Raw genomic sequence first — 16,098 nt, 5'->3', positions numbered from 1 at the left:
GCCATTTCTAGAAATATGCGTGTAAAACTGTAGCGAAAGCTCGTCTTCGAAGTACATCGGCAAAGTGACTCAAGTGCCAATAAGTGAACCGTTTTTATGCCTTCAACATTCTTAAGGAAACAAAAATTTAACAAAGCGTTTTTTAGATTCCAGAAATGACTGCCCAAAAATGAAATTGAATGACTAAACACACGCCTCAAAAAGCTCCTGCGAATTTGAATGCTGCTTTGTTGAATTGTTAAATTGCATGATTATTTTGTTAAATCGAATGACGCAACAGTACATTTGACTGGTCATAAAACAAAATCGAATGACCCTTTCAGTAGCATTTGATTTCGCGTGAAATAGAATAGCGTAGTGGTTAAATTGGCTGTTCATTTGCTGAAATTGACCGAGAAAACATATATATATATATATATATATATATATATATATATGTATTTAAAAATCGGATGTTCACATGTACACTTCAGTTCTTTAACTGCGAGGCACGTTTTAATAAACCATTATTGAATTGAATTGAAAAAAAAAATCCGAGCTGCAACTTCAATCTCAAAGCCTGGTTGTATCAGTTCGTCTGTTTAGCATATACAGCCTGATGAAAAAGGGAATCGAAAGCAATGCCAGCCCAGCATACACGAAGAAGGATATGAAGAAAGTCCCCGTCCACTCGTAAATCCAACCTTCAACGAAATAAGACATATTTCAATATCACAAAAAAATGTGCGAGAAATACAAGCAAATTCGACAAGATATGGGTGTGCACATGTGCGATAGGAAAGGAGCTGATTGCAACATATAGCAAACACGTTGTTCATTATATCAATGCCAACATTTTATGGTTACATTTTAGACCCTGGTTCGGTAAATCAGAGAGCAATTCTGAGCGCGAACACAATGTGGTTCAACCAAAAGTCGTTCTGTCAATTCTCATACAATGCTCGCAATCCCATTGTTGATAATGTTCACATTGTCGTACACATTTTTCGTTGGTTGCCTTTCTCTCTACCCTCGCCAGCTATATCCGTACATTATTTTCGTGTCAATAATTCACAAAGATATATTAAGAACCAGCGATGCAACTATGTGAACACGTTCAATCCAAGACACGAGTCGACTTCGTCGTTGATTGGCAACAGAATTTACGCCTGCGCACTGTCAACAACGTGCGAACGTCACTGCCTCTCGTCGAAAGACGGTCAAGACGTGCAAACGCCTGTCCAATCGTGGCTTGTCGTTGTGCTTTCATAATGCGTGTGGATAGGCCTATTGTTACCAGCGATTCGATCGACCTAAGGCCGATCCCACTAATTGATTAATGTCATCGACTAGCGTAGGGTTTCAGTGAAGACAGTCAACTAAATTGTATTATGGTTAACTATCGCTCAAACATTTTCCGTGCCTACGGGTCCGGTTCTCAATTCTCGACTACAGTGGTCCTTGACCACAGCGCATGGCACCAGTAGGAATATAATAATTCGTCATAATCATGTTATGTATAAATTAACAAAAGACAATTCTAACCTGACACCAATCCACCAAGCGCTCCTGCAACTCCAGTAAAGACTCCCTGCCAGCCTAGTATACTAACCAACCGGTCGTCTGTCGAGATGAACCGTATCATGACATCAATGGCTTGGTACATCGCCCCGTAACCAACACCCATTAGTCCCGTAACGGCTAACAGTCCGATGAACGGTCTTATAAAGGCATTTACGACGAACGAACCACTTATTAGAGCTGCCCCGAAACACGCCCAGAATGTCATGGGCGGTTTCATGCCGAGCTCCTGTAAGAGGGGTGCCAGTGCCTTACCAATGACGTTGCCAATACCGAATGCAGTAGGCAGGAACGACGCCTGAGTGTCATTCAGGCCTTGGAATTTCCCATACGGCACCATGAACACCAGCCAAGCGCTGTATGCAAACACGGCTGAGCACCTGCCACAAACAAGCAAAGCAAACCTTATATCGGCAAGCACTTTGAAATCCATCGCCTCTATCAAGCGCTGGCAATACGTTTTTTCTCTCTTTTCTTGTGTGCGTCTTGTATGATTGGGAGCACCCCCTTCTTCCTGCGCGTTTTCTTCTTCATCGAGAACCGACACTTGTTGGTACTGATCAGTGTCTGAATTAGCTGAATTGGAAGATGGATCCCGTCGCACTAACAAGGCACACGCCACAAGATGAAACGAGATCCCTCCTAGTAAAAGCATGGTTCCTCTCCAGCCGTAGGTGTTGAGAAGAACCTGGGTTACGGGCCCATAAGCCATTATACCAAGGGGAACACCCATCGTTGACAGTCCAATAGCTAACGGATATTTCTCCTTGAAGTAAGAAGCCATTACAGCAAAACCAATGAACCAATTGAACGCAGCACCAAAACCTGCAAAAAATCAACCAATCAATGAATCAAATAAAGAAAATACAACTTGCAGACAATTTTGATTTATAATCCAAAGAGTGAAACTAGGGACCAAATTATTACGAATGAATCAAATGCTGAAGTACTATGATAAAATATAGGAAGTGCATGGAAACTCGAGTGAAAACTCGATCAATTCGATGGAATGAATACATATTTCACTCTAAATCGTCTTGAACCTGGATTCACTCAAATAGAGTGACTTTCCTTTTGTTTTGGAAATGAAAGAGCATTGTCGTATTTGTATGTTGGTCCGGACACCGACAAGGTCGGCAGCCATTTCCTCCTTTTTCGCCCAGAGTCGGTCGAAAATGAGCATCATAGCATACAAAATATGCGGCCTAAGTTTCAATCGAAAGGCGAAGGACAACCAACAAAATAATTTGGTTTAAATGCACACCAGGTATGTACTAAATGTGATTGCATGAGAACAAAATCAATGCGTTGGTGGAATGTGGGTTTACAATTAGTAAAGTCCCTTTCATTGTTGCTGCGACAGGCACGCAATGGGCTCCGTGCGCAAGTGACACATACACGATCTGAAATTTGAATTGTTCGATACCTGAACAACCTGTTTAACGGGAATATATCACCACATGGAATTTTTCCCGAAACGAATTTCCAGCTATAGAATTTTTAGGGCTTGCTTGTTATACAGAACATTGAAACGTTAAAGTACGTTTTTCGTTCAATAACGCACGTATAAAGCAGTTAAACTTGGCATTTAACAAGAGGGAGGGCCTGGTTACCAGGGCCGACTCCGTATTGTTTGCAATGGCGCAGTCAGGTTCGCAGCACTTATAAGCTTATAATAATATACCGCACGTCCTATTGGAGTGAAAAGTACGTGTCTTGTTCGCGCATGAAGCCCGCAGCTTAATTCCCACTGCCGTGCATTTACAGGAAAGCATACTTTAGTACTTTGGTTGATATGCGTATGGCACCTTCGTTGCTACAAATAATATTATAGTCTTTTTGATCGTGCAGATAAAGATAGCAATGACAATTCCATCACAAAAAAATTACTCAATTGAAATGCGCATAACACATGAAACCAACAGAACATCCTCATACTTTTTAAACTCATACTTTTTAAAGGCCTAATGGCACAGTATACGAAAATTGACTGCTGCGAGTGGTATGGTAAAATTAGTCTCCCGAGTCGGAACGTTCTATGAAGTTATAATGGAACATTCTAGGAAATTATAATGCTACATGGGTCACCGATTTCCAGATTTCAAGGGATAACTATTTGATTTAATCTCAACACAATTAAAATGTAATTCTATTATAGATACAAAATTACTTTAAAATCTACTTACGAAATTAGTTAAAAATTTACAGAGCTTGAACCCAGCTCTGTAGCACCAGCGCTTAGGAACAATACGCACATTATCCCGGTTGCAAATATACCAAATTTTATGTGGAATATATTAAAATAGGTCTGTTACCTGATAGTCCAATAACGAAAACTGCCAACAGCGGAACTGAAGGTGATATCGATGCCAGAATCAAGCCCAAAGTATACAGAACTCCACCCATGACGATCATGGGGCGTGCGCCTAGTAGACGAGAGAGTGCTCCTACGACAGGTGCTATATACGTAAAGAGAATGGGAACAAATAGTTGACTGACTTTAATGGTGTCAGCTATATGATTTATACCTCATGAACCATCCCCAACCGAAAAAATTCTTATTAGAAAAACAATGCCCAAAATACAATTCAAAGTTTTACTTCATTTCAAAATTACAAATCTCCACCATTTGTAAATGTTAAGAAAGCAACATGTTAATCCTGCCATTACATTTAACATGCAAATTTGGTTCTTCGCAATACAATGATATGGAAGTATGGAAGACGAGAATTTAAGGTTGCTTCTCAAGCACTCTTTCTGCAATGCTTGTTTCTTGCAATATGGAGAATTGGATTTTAAATAATTGAACTGAACTGAGGAAATGTTACGCCATCAAGGTTCTTAACATTCATTCTGACAATGAACTGCTCCAACATGTTCATGTCTAGTGATCAGATCGTAATTACCGCTTAGGAATGCCAGGTGCCAAGTTTGATACTCACAAATCACATTATTGCAAGACGTAGTTTTTAGTCTGAAAATTGTAATTGTTAATCCAGAAAGTTTCTGACGGAAATAAGACATTTAACTTCTCACCGAAACAATTCTGTGTCATGCTATACAGAACTGCCACCCAGCCAACAAGCCACAGTTCACTGTCGAGGTCGTTGGTCATCGGTATGAGGAGTACACCTAGTGCTTTGAGCTGACCCATGATGACGAACGCATTGACGAACGCTGCGGCCACCATGAGCCATCCCCATCTGTCCTGGTCGTAATTCACCGTCACGGGTTGCTGAAGTCCGGCCGATACCATTTTAGCCAAATCACAGCACGAGCAAAGAGACGGTTGCGACTTGTTAGGATTTCAAAATAAGTAGATGCCGACACCTTTCTAGTGTAGGCGTATATTCTTCGTTTCACGTTCGTCGATAATATTCCTGCGCACACAAAAAAATTTGTAGTATTATTGTCACCTGACTGACACCTGTTTACTTTGCTATATTAAACAACAAAAGAGTGTTATGGTGAGTGTGGAGAAACACCTCCAAAGCGCCAGTTCACCTTTATTCACAACACTCTAAAAAAACAAAAAAACAAAAAACACATTAGTCAGATTTGACTAGAAACAGTTAAGTTTGACTAGCCATTCAGGGTCAGCTGGGTGAAACTGAAAATCGGTCAATCTGACTAGATTTTCCAGTCGGTATTGAACAAAAGTTAAGCAAATAACTAAAGTTGGATTCAATTCCAACTACTTTTTCTAGTCATAGTAAGAAACTTTGCATGTTTACCTAAATTCCTAGTCAATTTTGAATGACAAGGAAAACCAGTCAATATCTTGACTAAGTTGTTTTTAGAGTGTAGGCCTACTTAATTCAGTTTGAGGAGTCACTTGGATCCAAATTCACATACTTTCTACACAAATTAAACCATTGCTATGACGTCACACTATTGTTAAAAGTGTGGATTCCTATCTACGAATGTTTCGCAAAGTTTGGATTCGGAACTACGAATCCACACTTTGCACAATACACTTTAAACAATTAACAACATGTTTGACCACGGAAATATATTATCATCATAGGGCTAACATTATCTTTAATACAACATTCAAAACATGAACTAAAGACGTTTTTACAGTATTCGTTTTCCCTCTTTTGTGTGGAATACACATAACACACTAGACAGTAATTCACCGCAATCGACCACTGAAATTTATAACCTTGAGAATTGCGATATACATTATTATTAAGGGAATAAATGTGTGCTCTGGAGGTTTTTATCACTCTGTTTAAGACCACTTAGAGTCTGGGTGCTGATAATTACCCGAGCCGGAGGCGAGGGTAATTATCAACACCCAGACTCTAAGTGGTCTTAAACAGAAAGATAAATACCGACGGAGCACATATTTATTCCTATTCATAAATACCTTTTCGGTAAGAAAAAATCATATTATTCGTTCAAAACATCCCGATTTTGTTCAACAAATTCACTTTATGCTTTTTGAAACATCCGTCTTGCAAAATAATGGAATGTTCAGCTGGCGAGTAAGATGTAAACAACCCTTTTATGGAGATTGACGCGCGCGTATCATGTTCTGCGCGATGTCGCGCAGAACGCACCTGGCGCGTTGCGTTTTGAATTTAGAACTATTATACAAATATAACATGGTTTGAGGGTGGACAGTCGATATTCGCTCCCCGAGGTATTGGAAGTTGACAAACTAGTTCCCGAGGCGAAGCCGAGGGAACTTGTTTGTCAACTTCCAATACCGAGGGAAGCTAATATCGACTGTCCACCCGAAATAAACCATGTTATATTTGTTTTACTATACCTCATACATATTCAGTTGACGATTTTTTTTTATGCACCTAAAACAAAATTCGGGGAAACTTGTACATCTCACCTAAAGAATATTTTGGTTGCTCAACTTCAATTACTAGTTCGGTTCGTTTGCAATATAATACAGTTACTACAGTTGTAAATACAGTTGTTTGTGTACAACCTTCTTTTGTAAACTTTCTCCAGTACGGCATCATTGAGCTCTGGAAATTAACATTTACGCGAACCGTGCAACCATGCATGGCGCTCCCTGATCCTGGGCGATGTTCGCGCGTGCGTACTGCACCCGTGCGACAGTTCCTCGATTGCTCTGTAAAGCGCATGCGTAGTAGACGGTCGCACGGGTAACCCATGCGACAGTCTACTACGCACGCGTATTTACCCTGTGCGTGAATCCTCGCGCGCGCGTTTGGTAAACAGCAAGAATAACATCTTGCACGTGATGGTGAATTGACCAGTGAGAGTTCGGCTCTCGATCATGAATATGTATGAGGTATAGTAAAAAATTCTGACTCCTGGTAGTGTTGCGCATGCCTACGTGAGGATTGTGAACGTTCAACCAATGAAACAATAAGAGGCACTGGATTTTTAGGAGTCCACATTTTATTGTGACACTGGAAAAGTGTTTAAGACCAGCACCCGATTTCATCAAACTCTTCGTAACTTACGATGCATCGCAGCGCTGTGACGCGTCGTATCCCTACGATGCGTCGCAGCTGCGACACGTCCGGCGATCCATTTCACGAAACACGTCGTAAGTGCGACGCGTCGTATATGTATTTATAGCACAACTCGGTGACTGTTTTATGTATTTAGTCAGCGTACAGTAAATAGTCGTCTGATATTCAACAAAGGGTCGTCAGATCTCAGCTCGAAATTTGTTAAAACGTAAAACAAAATGGGGGTCGTGCGATGCAATTTTGAAGGAAAACAAGCTCTCAGTGGGTGAAACTGAAAATCGGTCAATCTGACTAGATTTTCCAGTCGGTATTGAACAAAAGTTAAGCAAATAACTAAAGTTGGAGTCAATTCCAACTACTTTTTCTAGTCATAGTAAGAAACTTTGAATGTTTACCTAAATTCCTAGTCAATTTTGAATGACAAGGAAAACCAGTCAATATCTTGACTAAGTTGTTTTTAGAGTGTAGGCCTACTTAATTCAGTTTGAGGAGTCACTTGGATCCAAATTCACATACTTTCTACACAAATTAAACCATTGCTATGACGTCACACTATTGTTAAAAGTGTGAATTCATATGTACGAATGTTTCGTAAAGTTTGGATTCGGAACTACGAATCCACACTTTGCACAATACACTTTAAACAATTAACAACATGTTTGACCACGGAAATATTATCATCATGGGCCCTATCTTTAATACAACATTCAAAACATGAACTAAAGACGTTTTTACAGTATTCGTTTTCCCTCTTTTGTGTGGAATACACATAACACACTAGACAGTAATTCACCGCAATCGACCACTGAAATTTATAACCTTGAGAATTGCGATATACATTATTATTCGTTTTTAACACAAAATTCAAAGCGCATGTTTACACATTTGTTCAAGTTTTATGTTTTCCACCTCCTTACTTTCGGGTGACGCGTAACAACAAACCCCAGATGGGAAGTTTGGATATAATGGGTGCCGCATACTCATGAAAGGAAAGTCCAAATAAGGGACGTTGGAGAAAAACACCGAGAAGAATGCATGATTCCTACTCTGTGAATTTACAGTGACTTTTAATTTAGAATAACCGACGGGATAACCCAACAGCTATAGCCGTACGAGTTTTGCACGCACACAAAAGAGTTCCTTAAATTACACCCCGATTTGATGACACAGCTAATATATATTATTGTACGTTTTTCGAGATTTTGACGTTACATCAGATTCCGGTACCGGTCATTACTCGGACACTCTCGATAGAAGTGACATTTAATTGAATGTACACGAACTATCGGTACCGATGGTTCGTGTACAAACCAGAATGAGCCAATAAGACAACAGCGCCGATGGTTTGTGCACTGACAGATACAACCAATGAGAGAGCATACAATCACTGGTGGTCATCGGCCCAGTGGCCTTGCCTAGCTCAGCTATCAGTGAGATTTACGTAAAGTTGCGTAACAAAGTGTATGTGGGGAAACTGTGGTCAGGGCCAGGGTCCTTATTCACAAAGCACCCGTAAATGTTTGCGTTGCGGGGACCCGTAAGTGGATGTTAAGGGCACGTAAGACTTGCGTTAAGTGGTATTCACGAAGCACCCTTAGAGTTCCCTTAGTGGACCCGCATGTTGCGGGCACCCGCAACTAATTGGTTGAACTTAATACCAAGACATTTTATCCCATTTTAGAGAACTTGCTCGTTGTAAAAATTACAGGCAGATTCGATTAAAGATTAACTTGTCTTTGTTTTCTTAGCAAACAATCAACACCAATCAAGCATGTCTTTAAGAGCATGTTCTTCCACTCATTTAAAGAAAAAAATGAATCACTAAAAATTACCAATGCTTTCAGAAGTTATGCATGTGTTACAAACGTAGCCCATTTTTATAGCTGTCCTTGAATGTCATTGGAAGCTATTGAGTTAATAGTGAGAATCATATTACAGACAAACTTTAAAATGCCAACAAGACTTTAAAGGAAACATGCAGTGGAAATTCAGTCCATCTTGTTCTCTTACACATTATTATGTGTCGCAACAATACATACAGGATCGTCTTACTTGTTTTCGTTGGAAGTGACAAGAGAGTGGTAGTTTTTCAATTGTTAGCAAATCCTTTCATCAAAACAATCGCATGTAATGGGCGCTATTTTGCTTTTGACGCACAAGGAACTCCTTGTCAAAAGTGCATATGAACAGTACAAACATAACTCCTTCAAAGTTACCCACAAAAAAAGCTTCGAAAAAAACTAGTGGTGACTGCTAGTGTCCAAACAAGCTGTTTAACATGATAAACAAGTAAAAAGTGGAACTTACTGCAAGAAAATAGAAACAAGTGTGATATATATTTGTACTCAAAGCTGTAGAGACACTTCTGTTCTGCTTTGAATGACATCACGCTTTGGCTCATGAATATGGAAAGTTTCAATAGCATAAAAATTGAAATGTTGAAATTTCTCCCTTTTACTACTACAAAAGAAGATTGAAAGTCATAGTAACATGGCAAAAAAGCTGTTTTAAATCTATTTAAGTCATACAAATCCTTTTGCAGGTTCCCTTTAATAATTGAACTCAAGACAGAAACCACTGTCAGAATGTGTGCTTTCAATATATAAGAAACAAGTTAGCTCTAATTTTTTTAAATATTGATGGTGATTTTTGTATCCTTTCCCATGCTCTTGTTCATTCAGTGGAGGTGGGAAAGTCCACGTTTCATTGTACTCAATGGGTGTTCAGTTTGCATCACGTGATGAGTGGTAAACAAGTTTGTGATCGTTTTATTGAAATAGACATAACTTCGGATTAGACTGTGCAATTTAGGTGAAATGTTCACACTTAAAATCCCATAAGATGTACTTCGTCCCATAAAAAAACAAAGGGCGGCAGTCGCTTCCCAAAAGTGGAGGACATACCTATTACGGCATGGAGCGGGCCCCGAAATTTTTTGAATTCTAGATGCTTAATCTGTGGTGCGATCCGAGGCAATTTCTGAGCACTCAAACCACTTTTGTGAGCAAAAGATCATCTTTTAAACATCATTTTTTGAGTTTTTAGTCATTGAATCAGCTACTATAGAATCATTATGTAGGCTACAATTTTTATTCGGGGATAGAAAAAGTGTGTGTGTGGGGGGGGGGGGGGGGGCAACGATATGATATCCGCCACTTAAAAAAAAAAAGTGGGGGGAGGACTTGTCCCCCACCGATTGACGCCCATGAAAATGGAACGCGCCAAATATTTTGAACACATTTTTCAAATTCGGTCACTTTCTTTTTAACTTATCCTATAGTTGGTTCAACCGGTCACGGAAAATGAACCGGCACGTCGATTCAGTTCGAAGATCTAAAATACATGCCTAGAGTGTCGCCATTGTGACAATCGAGATGATCCACGCAAGTTGTGGTGTGCTTGCGGGACGTCTGGAGGTCCCGCAAATTTACGGGTGGTTTACGGGCACACGCAGATTTAAGGGGGCTTCGTGAATAACCCGCAAGTGTTTAAGTGAGGGTTGCGGGGAAGTTGCGCGCCCGCAAGCATTTACGGATGCTTTGTGAATAAGGACCCGGCCCTGCACAAGGCATGTGCATGCTATCTTAATATGTTAATGTAACATACACTTTGTACAGTTGAAACCTTATAATTATTTGCTTCTATTTCTGGACAAAGGTTTGCTGCTTGCACTTTAATATATTAGTTGGACATGGTTGTACGGAAACTTGGAGAACGAAAATCTAAACAGGAATATGCTGAAATGTAGCGCTCACTGAGAAAGAGAACTGGAGTTCACATGTACATGTCAACCGTGCAGACAAGTTCTGGGAGAGAATATTCAACCGACGGCGAGATTACCTACACAAGCTACAGGATTTAATGTCTTCATTATCTGGGCAATTCCACCGTGACTGACATTACATGTATCAAATCAGCTCTAAATTTTGTCTAAACAATTACAGCCAACTGAACCATGTTTGGCAAAGGGGTTACTAGGACCTAAATACACAATACAGTATTGAATCTTTGAAATTTCATGGTTATAGCTTTTTACGCTGCGTTTTGTAGGATATCCATCAGTATGTATCCGAAACGTCGGAGAATTGTATTCCATTATTTCCATAAGAAGCTTACTATTAGAAGGTCTTCGATCAATGACCCTCAAAATATTTGTTTCCACTATCACAATACGCCGATAATATAAGATCATCACTGCGAAAACTCTGCGCTAAAACAACTTATCGTATGAACTTCCCAGGTTTCTGCTCAAGGGGCTGCGAACCGCACACGCGGAGATATAGATGCACAAAACACACTCCTCATTAGCTGGAGTTACCCAGCCCTGAGTTTTATCATTGGGTTGTCTATTAGGGCTGGAGCGCATTTTTCTCGTAACTTGTAGTATTTGCAAAAAAAAATTGGAAAATGTTCAATTTTGTCCCCGTTACACACTAATTGCAACTGCAACTCACCCCAAACTTGCCTGGAATAACCATTACACAGGTCCTTGAAGTAAAAAACGATCCACGATGAAGATTCAGCCTACAATTGCAGTGAAAACAGGAGGAATAACCGCTAACTTGACAACCTTGCTGGATTGGCCAGGACCGCTATTGGTTTGTGCACAAAAAAATTGTGTACAATGAATGGCGGTCGATTAACAGGCACAGAGAGCGATCGCTGTCAACTACTCGTTTTGCCGGCTGCGCTGGCTGTTGGCGCATGACGTCACGCGGAAGCGTATGACCCGATGACTGTTTCATGCACTATTGGTTGCGGTTCCAGTACCAAAGCTGTGATGCGAGTGGTAAACCTTATACTAGTGCGTGAAACAGTCATCGGGTGTTACGCTTCCGCGTGACGTCTGCGCCAACAGCCAGCGCAGCCGGCAAAAACGAGTAGTTGACAGCGATCGCTCTCTGTGCCTGTTAATCGACCGCCATTCATTGTACACAATTTTTTTGTGCACAAACCAATAGCGGTCCTGGCCAATCCAGCAAGGTTGTCAAGTTAGCGGTTATTCCTCCTGTTTTCACTGCAATTGTAGGCTGAATCTTCATCGTGGATCGTTTTTTACTTCAAGGACCTGTGTAATGGTTATTCCAGGCAAGTTTGGGGTGAGTTGCAGTTGCAATTAGTGTGTAACGGGGACAAAATTGAACATTTTCCAATTTTTTTTTGCAAATACTACAAGTTACGAGAAAAATGCGCTCCAGCCCTAATAGACAACCCAATGATAAAACTCAGGGCTGGGTAACTCCAGCTAACTCCTCATATGCGTTGAACTATATATCCTTTTACAACAGTGCGAGTACACATAAATATTTGTTATGTACGTGCACCCATAGCCAGGGTTCGAATCTCACTATAGGCAGGCGAGGAGGGGGCAAATTTCTGTCAAACCCGCTAATTCCCGTGGTCACTTGACAAACGCCGGTCAGTGCGTGTGCATGTACATACGTTTCATGATCAATCACGAAAATGAGGATATTCGAGCTCCGGCCTGACAACGCCTTGTTCACCCACATCCTCACCAATATGCTGCTAGTCATAACTCGACGAGTAGTACGGAGGATTAGTCCAGCTAAAATTGGGATAGGCCCACTCGACGCTGCGCCTGATCTGGATCACTCGAAGACCTCCATGCACAACAATGCAGTGAACACAACACGCTTGCATGTATTGTACGTATAGGTAGCATACGATAGATCAGTGTACATGTAGATATGCGGTCAAACTCTATTAGTGTACATGTAGATATGGGGTCATTTTGCGGTAAGGCCAAAAAAATCTTTTATGCGCATTCCTGGCCGGCTATAGACTTTTCTACGCTTGGTTGGCAAACTGTATCTTTGCCAACCACGGTTTGCAAAACTATGGAACGTCCAACACTGCAAAAATGAAAAAGAGTTATTACAGATAACCCAAATTTTATTTGATAGTTGGAATTACAACATTGTCAACAAACACACAACATAATTTCAGATGCATAGCCAGACGTACGTATCTTATCACCGAATATTTCGTGCGCTAATGATATATGGTATATTTTATTCACATCATCACATTGTGACCCAAAGGTCAAATTGCATAATAATTTACAATACATGTATTAAAAACATCAAAATCATGGTAAACATTAATTAAACAAATTATGAATATTGTGATGCGATCAAGCTAAATGAGTCGTTTGTCGACCGTGTTCATTTGTTTGTTTTAAAGATTTGAAAAGAGCACAATCTCAGCATTACTGCTTGCTGTGAAAACTGCATGCTGGTAACGTCTTTAGTTAAAAAATTATGGAAGTCGGAACACCAAGACATGTGACGAAGTGATGTGATGAAGTGGCCCTATTTTGGCCTGAATCTCCAAATGAAAGTTCCCGGCAAACGACTCATTTAGCTTTATTGCATTGCATATATAGAAAACCCCAAATAAGTTGGTTCTTAAAAGAAACAAGCAAAGTGAAGTTAGTAGGCCTATATTGCACATAAAAGTTCGTGCACTAATGACATCAAAAAAGTCGAGGGTGACCGTTTTAGCCGAATATTCTCCAAATTTGACAGAATTTTCGAGAAAAACGAGTTTGACAGAACAATTTAGCAGAATGATTTTAAAACGGATTTCTATCAAATTTCTTTAAAATTGGTGATTTGAAAGACAAGTATGGCAGATTTGAAAAGGAGAACTGATTATTTTTGAAAAAGCTTCAATTCGAGGCTCTCTGACCCCCGGTTCAGACAGGCGTTCCAGAGTCACGCCGAACCAAATAGATTAGAAGCGACTCCTTGGCAGGTCGACATTATTAGAATTTTGGTTTCAGACAGGCGAACATAATACATTGGAGTATTGTGTACAAACCAACAAACACGGGATGTGCAGCGTCGATGTATGGGCGTGCGCGTTCCTTCACTACGCAAACCATAGATATAGAACTTAAAAAACGCAAACGCCTGGCAGTGTCATAGATATAAAACTTAAAATAACTAAATCGGACGCGCGTATAATACGCGCGTTTTGACAGGGCGCTGCCATTAGTCACGTGAATAGGGTAAAACATTTCTTCGGCCTGACGATCACTATATGTGTTGTAAACAACACGAACAAAATATTAAAAAATCCACAAAATTTTCAATTTCGGGTAGACTTCAAGAGTGTTGATTTACGGTAAAGATATGATGCTGTTTGATCTGTAGTGTGTAGTGTATCTAGGCAACTCCCATCTCCTTTTCATTGTTTATCTTGAAGGATAAAGTCCTACAAAAATGTGTGCATTTTGCTAAAACTACAAAAAAAAATTCAATCGAGGCTTATTAATTTTACTTCCCAGGTTCCCTCACGGCGATCCAAAGAGATTAAAAGTTTGGCTTCAGCGGATTAGGGATAAGGAGAAATATTCGAAATGGCAGCAAATGGAATCCAACATATTCCCTGCAGAGTGCTTCAAGTCAAGGTGGAATGGGGGAAAACACGTCTGCGTGACGATGCCGAACCGTCAATCTTTGAAGACTACCCGACTCATTTGAAGCCTGTAAATATTACAATGAGCCTTGGGGCCAGGATAGGCGATCGATGATTATTGTCATGCATTTCAAGGCCTATCATGTGCTTTATTTGTCTTATTTCGTAGAAAGACTACAGTCTCGTGTATGGTCTTCAGCACGAGAGAGAAAAGCTGCCAACGACAAGGAAAGAACCGACCCAAGCCCCCGTCGAAGATATTACTTCAGTGTAGACTGTATCGGCAAAACAAACACAAGAAATAGAGCAAGTCTACCACCAGAAATGAATCTTCCCTCGGCAGTAGCAGGAAGGCTATATATCCAAGCTTGAACAGGAAAACAGACAACTCCGACAGGAAAATCGACGATCACGTCGAAAAAGATCTTATTTATCCGTCAGAGTAGGAGGGTTGATAAAGGCCGGAAAGAGGAGCAACTTGTAATCCAGAGACGGCCGACTAGATGGAAACCATGGAAACACAGTTTCCTATTCTGCAATTGGAAGTCACTTTGCTGGAGCCTTGCTCAACGAATCACAGTCATAGTGAACAGATGAAGAAGTTTGCACTGCTTGACGAAAGCGTATTCGTCAGAAAAAAAGATTACACTGCCAATGTGCGTACAGTGAGGAGATAGCTGGCCATGCACGCATAACCATGCCTCATGCGTGGACTAAAATTTAACAAGTTTCGCTCAGTATTTCGTTATCATCTAATTGTTGCTCCTCAGAAATTGAAAAATTGAATAGCCGTCTGTTTGCGTTCATGCATATGAGGAAGCTATATTGAAATTACTTATTCTGGTTCATAAATTTATGGGAAGCAATACTCACCTGCTGGTAGTTGCATTGGCTAGACCTTCACATAAATATGCGGATGGTAACAACGTGTTAACCAAATGTATGTTTTCATGAGCAATGATATTCTTGACATCTGGAATAATGGCTACGGATATGGAACTGCCATTTCATCAGTGTATTTATTAGCTAACGAGTTGTATATAAATTGTTTATTACCTAAACGTTATTCAAGTATCAGTGTGTTCAGTAATCACAACACATGGCCAGAGATTGTTTTTGTAGTCATTCATTCATTTCAAATGTAATGTTCCCATTGAGCTTAGCAGTATTAAACCAACGTAATATTCCGAGTGCGTGTTTTTTTTCTGTTATTTCATTTTGATGTTGGTAAAATTAAAAGTTTATGTTTTGTCTGATAGGCAAGTAACGGTTGATATTTATTGCACATTTTAAAAAAGGAGGGGAAAATCTCATTAAACAGGTTGACATTTAACAACGCTTTTGATATTTGCCTTTATAAAGAAGAAGATCACAGTGTGGCTACTTTTCGGTACAAATTAGTATTCTTGACTGAAAATCAATTACCTTCAATACAGTCGACAATTTGGCCTCAAATAAGACACAGATGCAAACCCATGTGTAACTTTTCGAAGGAATGTGAAATGTCGAAAATCGTAGTTAAAAATGTCAATCTGTTGTTAAGAACTTCAACGAATAGCTGAATTAAGGTGTTGGCGACATTTTTCCGTCCAACATTTAGCAGCTGCCCTTTGCGCGTGGCCCTATTCAC

The 16,098-nt window shown here is 40.1% G+C and overlaps 1 protein-coding gene across 1 annotated transcript; it reads right to left on the bottom strand.

Moving 5' to 3' along the window:
• Positions 1-388: 388 nt before the first annotated feature.
• On the bottom strand, positions 389-12,731 carry LOC119741948 (monocarboxylate transporter 2-like). Its single transcript, XM_038217914.1, has 5 exons — positions 12,542-12,731; positions 4,597-4,940; positions 3,876-4,019; positions 1,525-2,385; positions 389-683 (listed from the first exon to the last, which is right to left on the bottom strand). The coding sequence occupies exons 2-5, from the start codon at positions 4,814-4,816 to the stop codon at positions 553-555; spliced, it is 1,356 nt and encodes a 451-aa protein (XP_038073842.1). The 5' UTR covers positions 4,817-4,940; positions 12,542-12,731; the 3' UTR covers positions 389-552.
• Between the last annotated feature and the right edge of the window lie 3,367 nt (positions 12,732-16,098).

Source organism: Patiria miniata, unplaced genomic scaffold, assembly GCF_015706575.1.
Source record: "Patiria miniata isolate m_02_andy unplaced genomic scaffold, ASM1570657v1 HiC_scaffold_5, whole genome shotgun sequence".
Taxonomy (NCBI): Eukaryota; Metazoa; Echinodermata; class Asteroidea; order Valvatida; family Asterinidae; genus Patiria; species Patiria miniata.
This window is presented reverse-complemented; position numbering and strand designations above follow the sequence as displayed.

What these genes read in the sequence shown, in the direction of transcription:
- LOC119741948 (XM_038217914.1), bottom strand. Translation starts at nt 4,816, where the DNA reads ATGGTATCGGCCGGACTTCAGCAACCCGTGACGGTGAATTACGACCAG. An exon ending in CATGACACAGAATTGTTTCG is followed by an intron (nt 4,020 to 4,596) that starts GTGAGAAGTTAA and finishes TTACGTATATAG; the next exon opens with CACCTGTCGTAGGAGCACTC. An exon ending in GCTTGGTGGATTGGTGTCAG is followed by an intron (nt 684 to 1,524) that starts GTTAGAATTGTC and finishes ATTTCGTTGAAG; the next exon opens with GTTGGATTTACGAGTGGACG.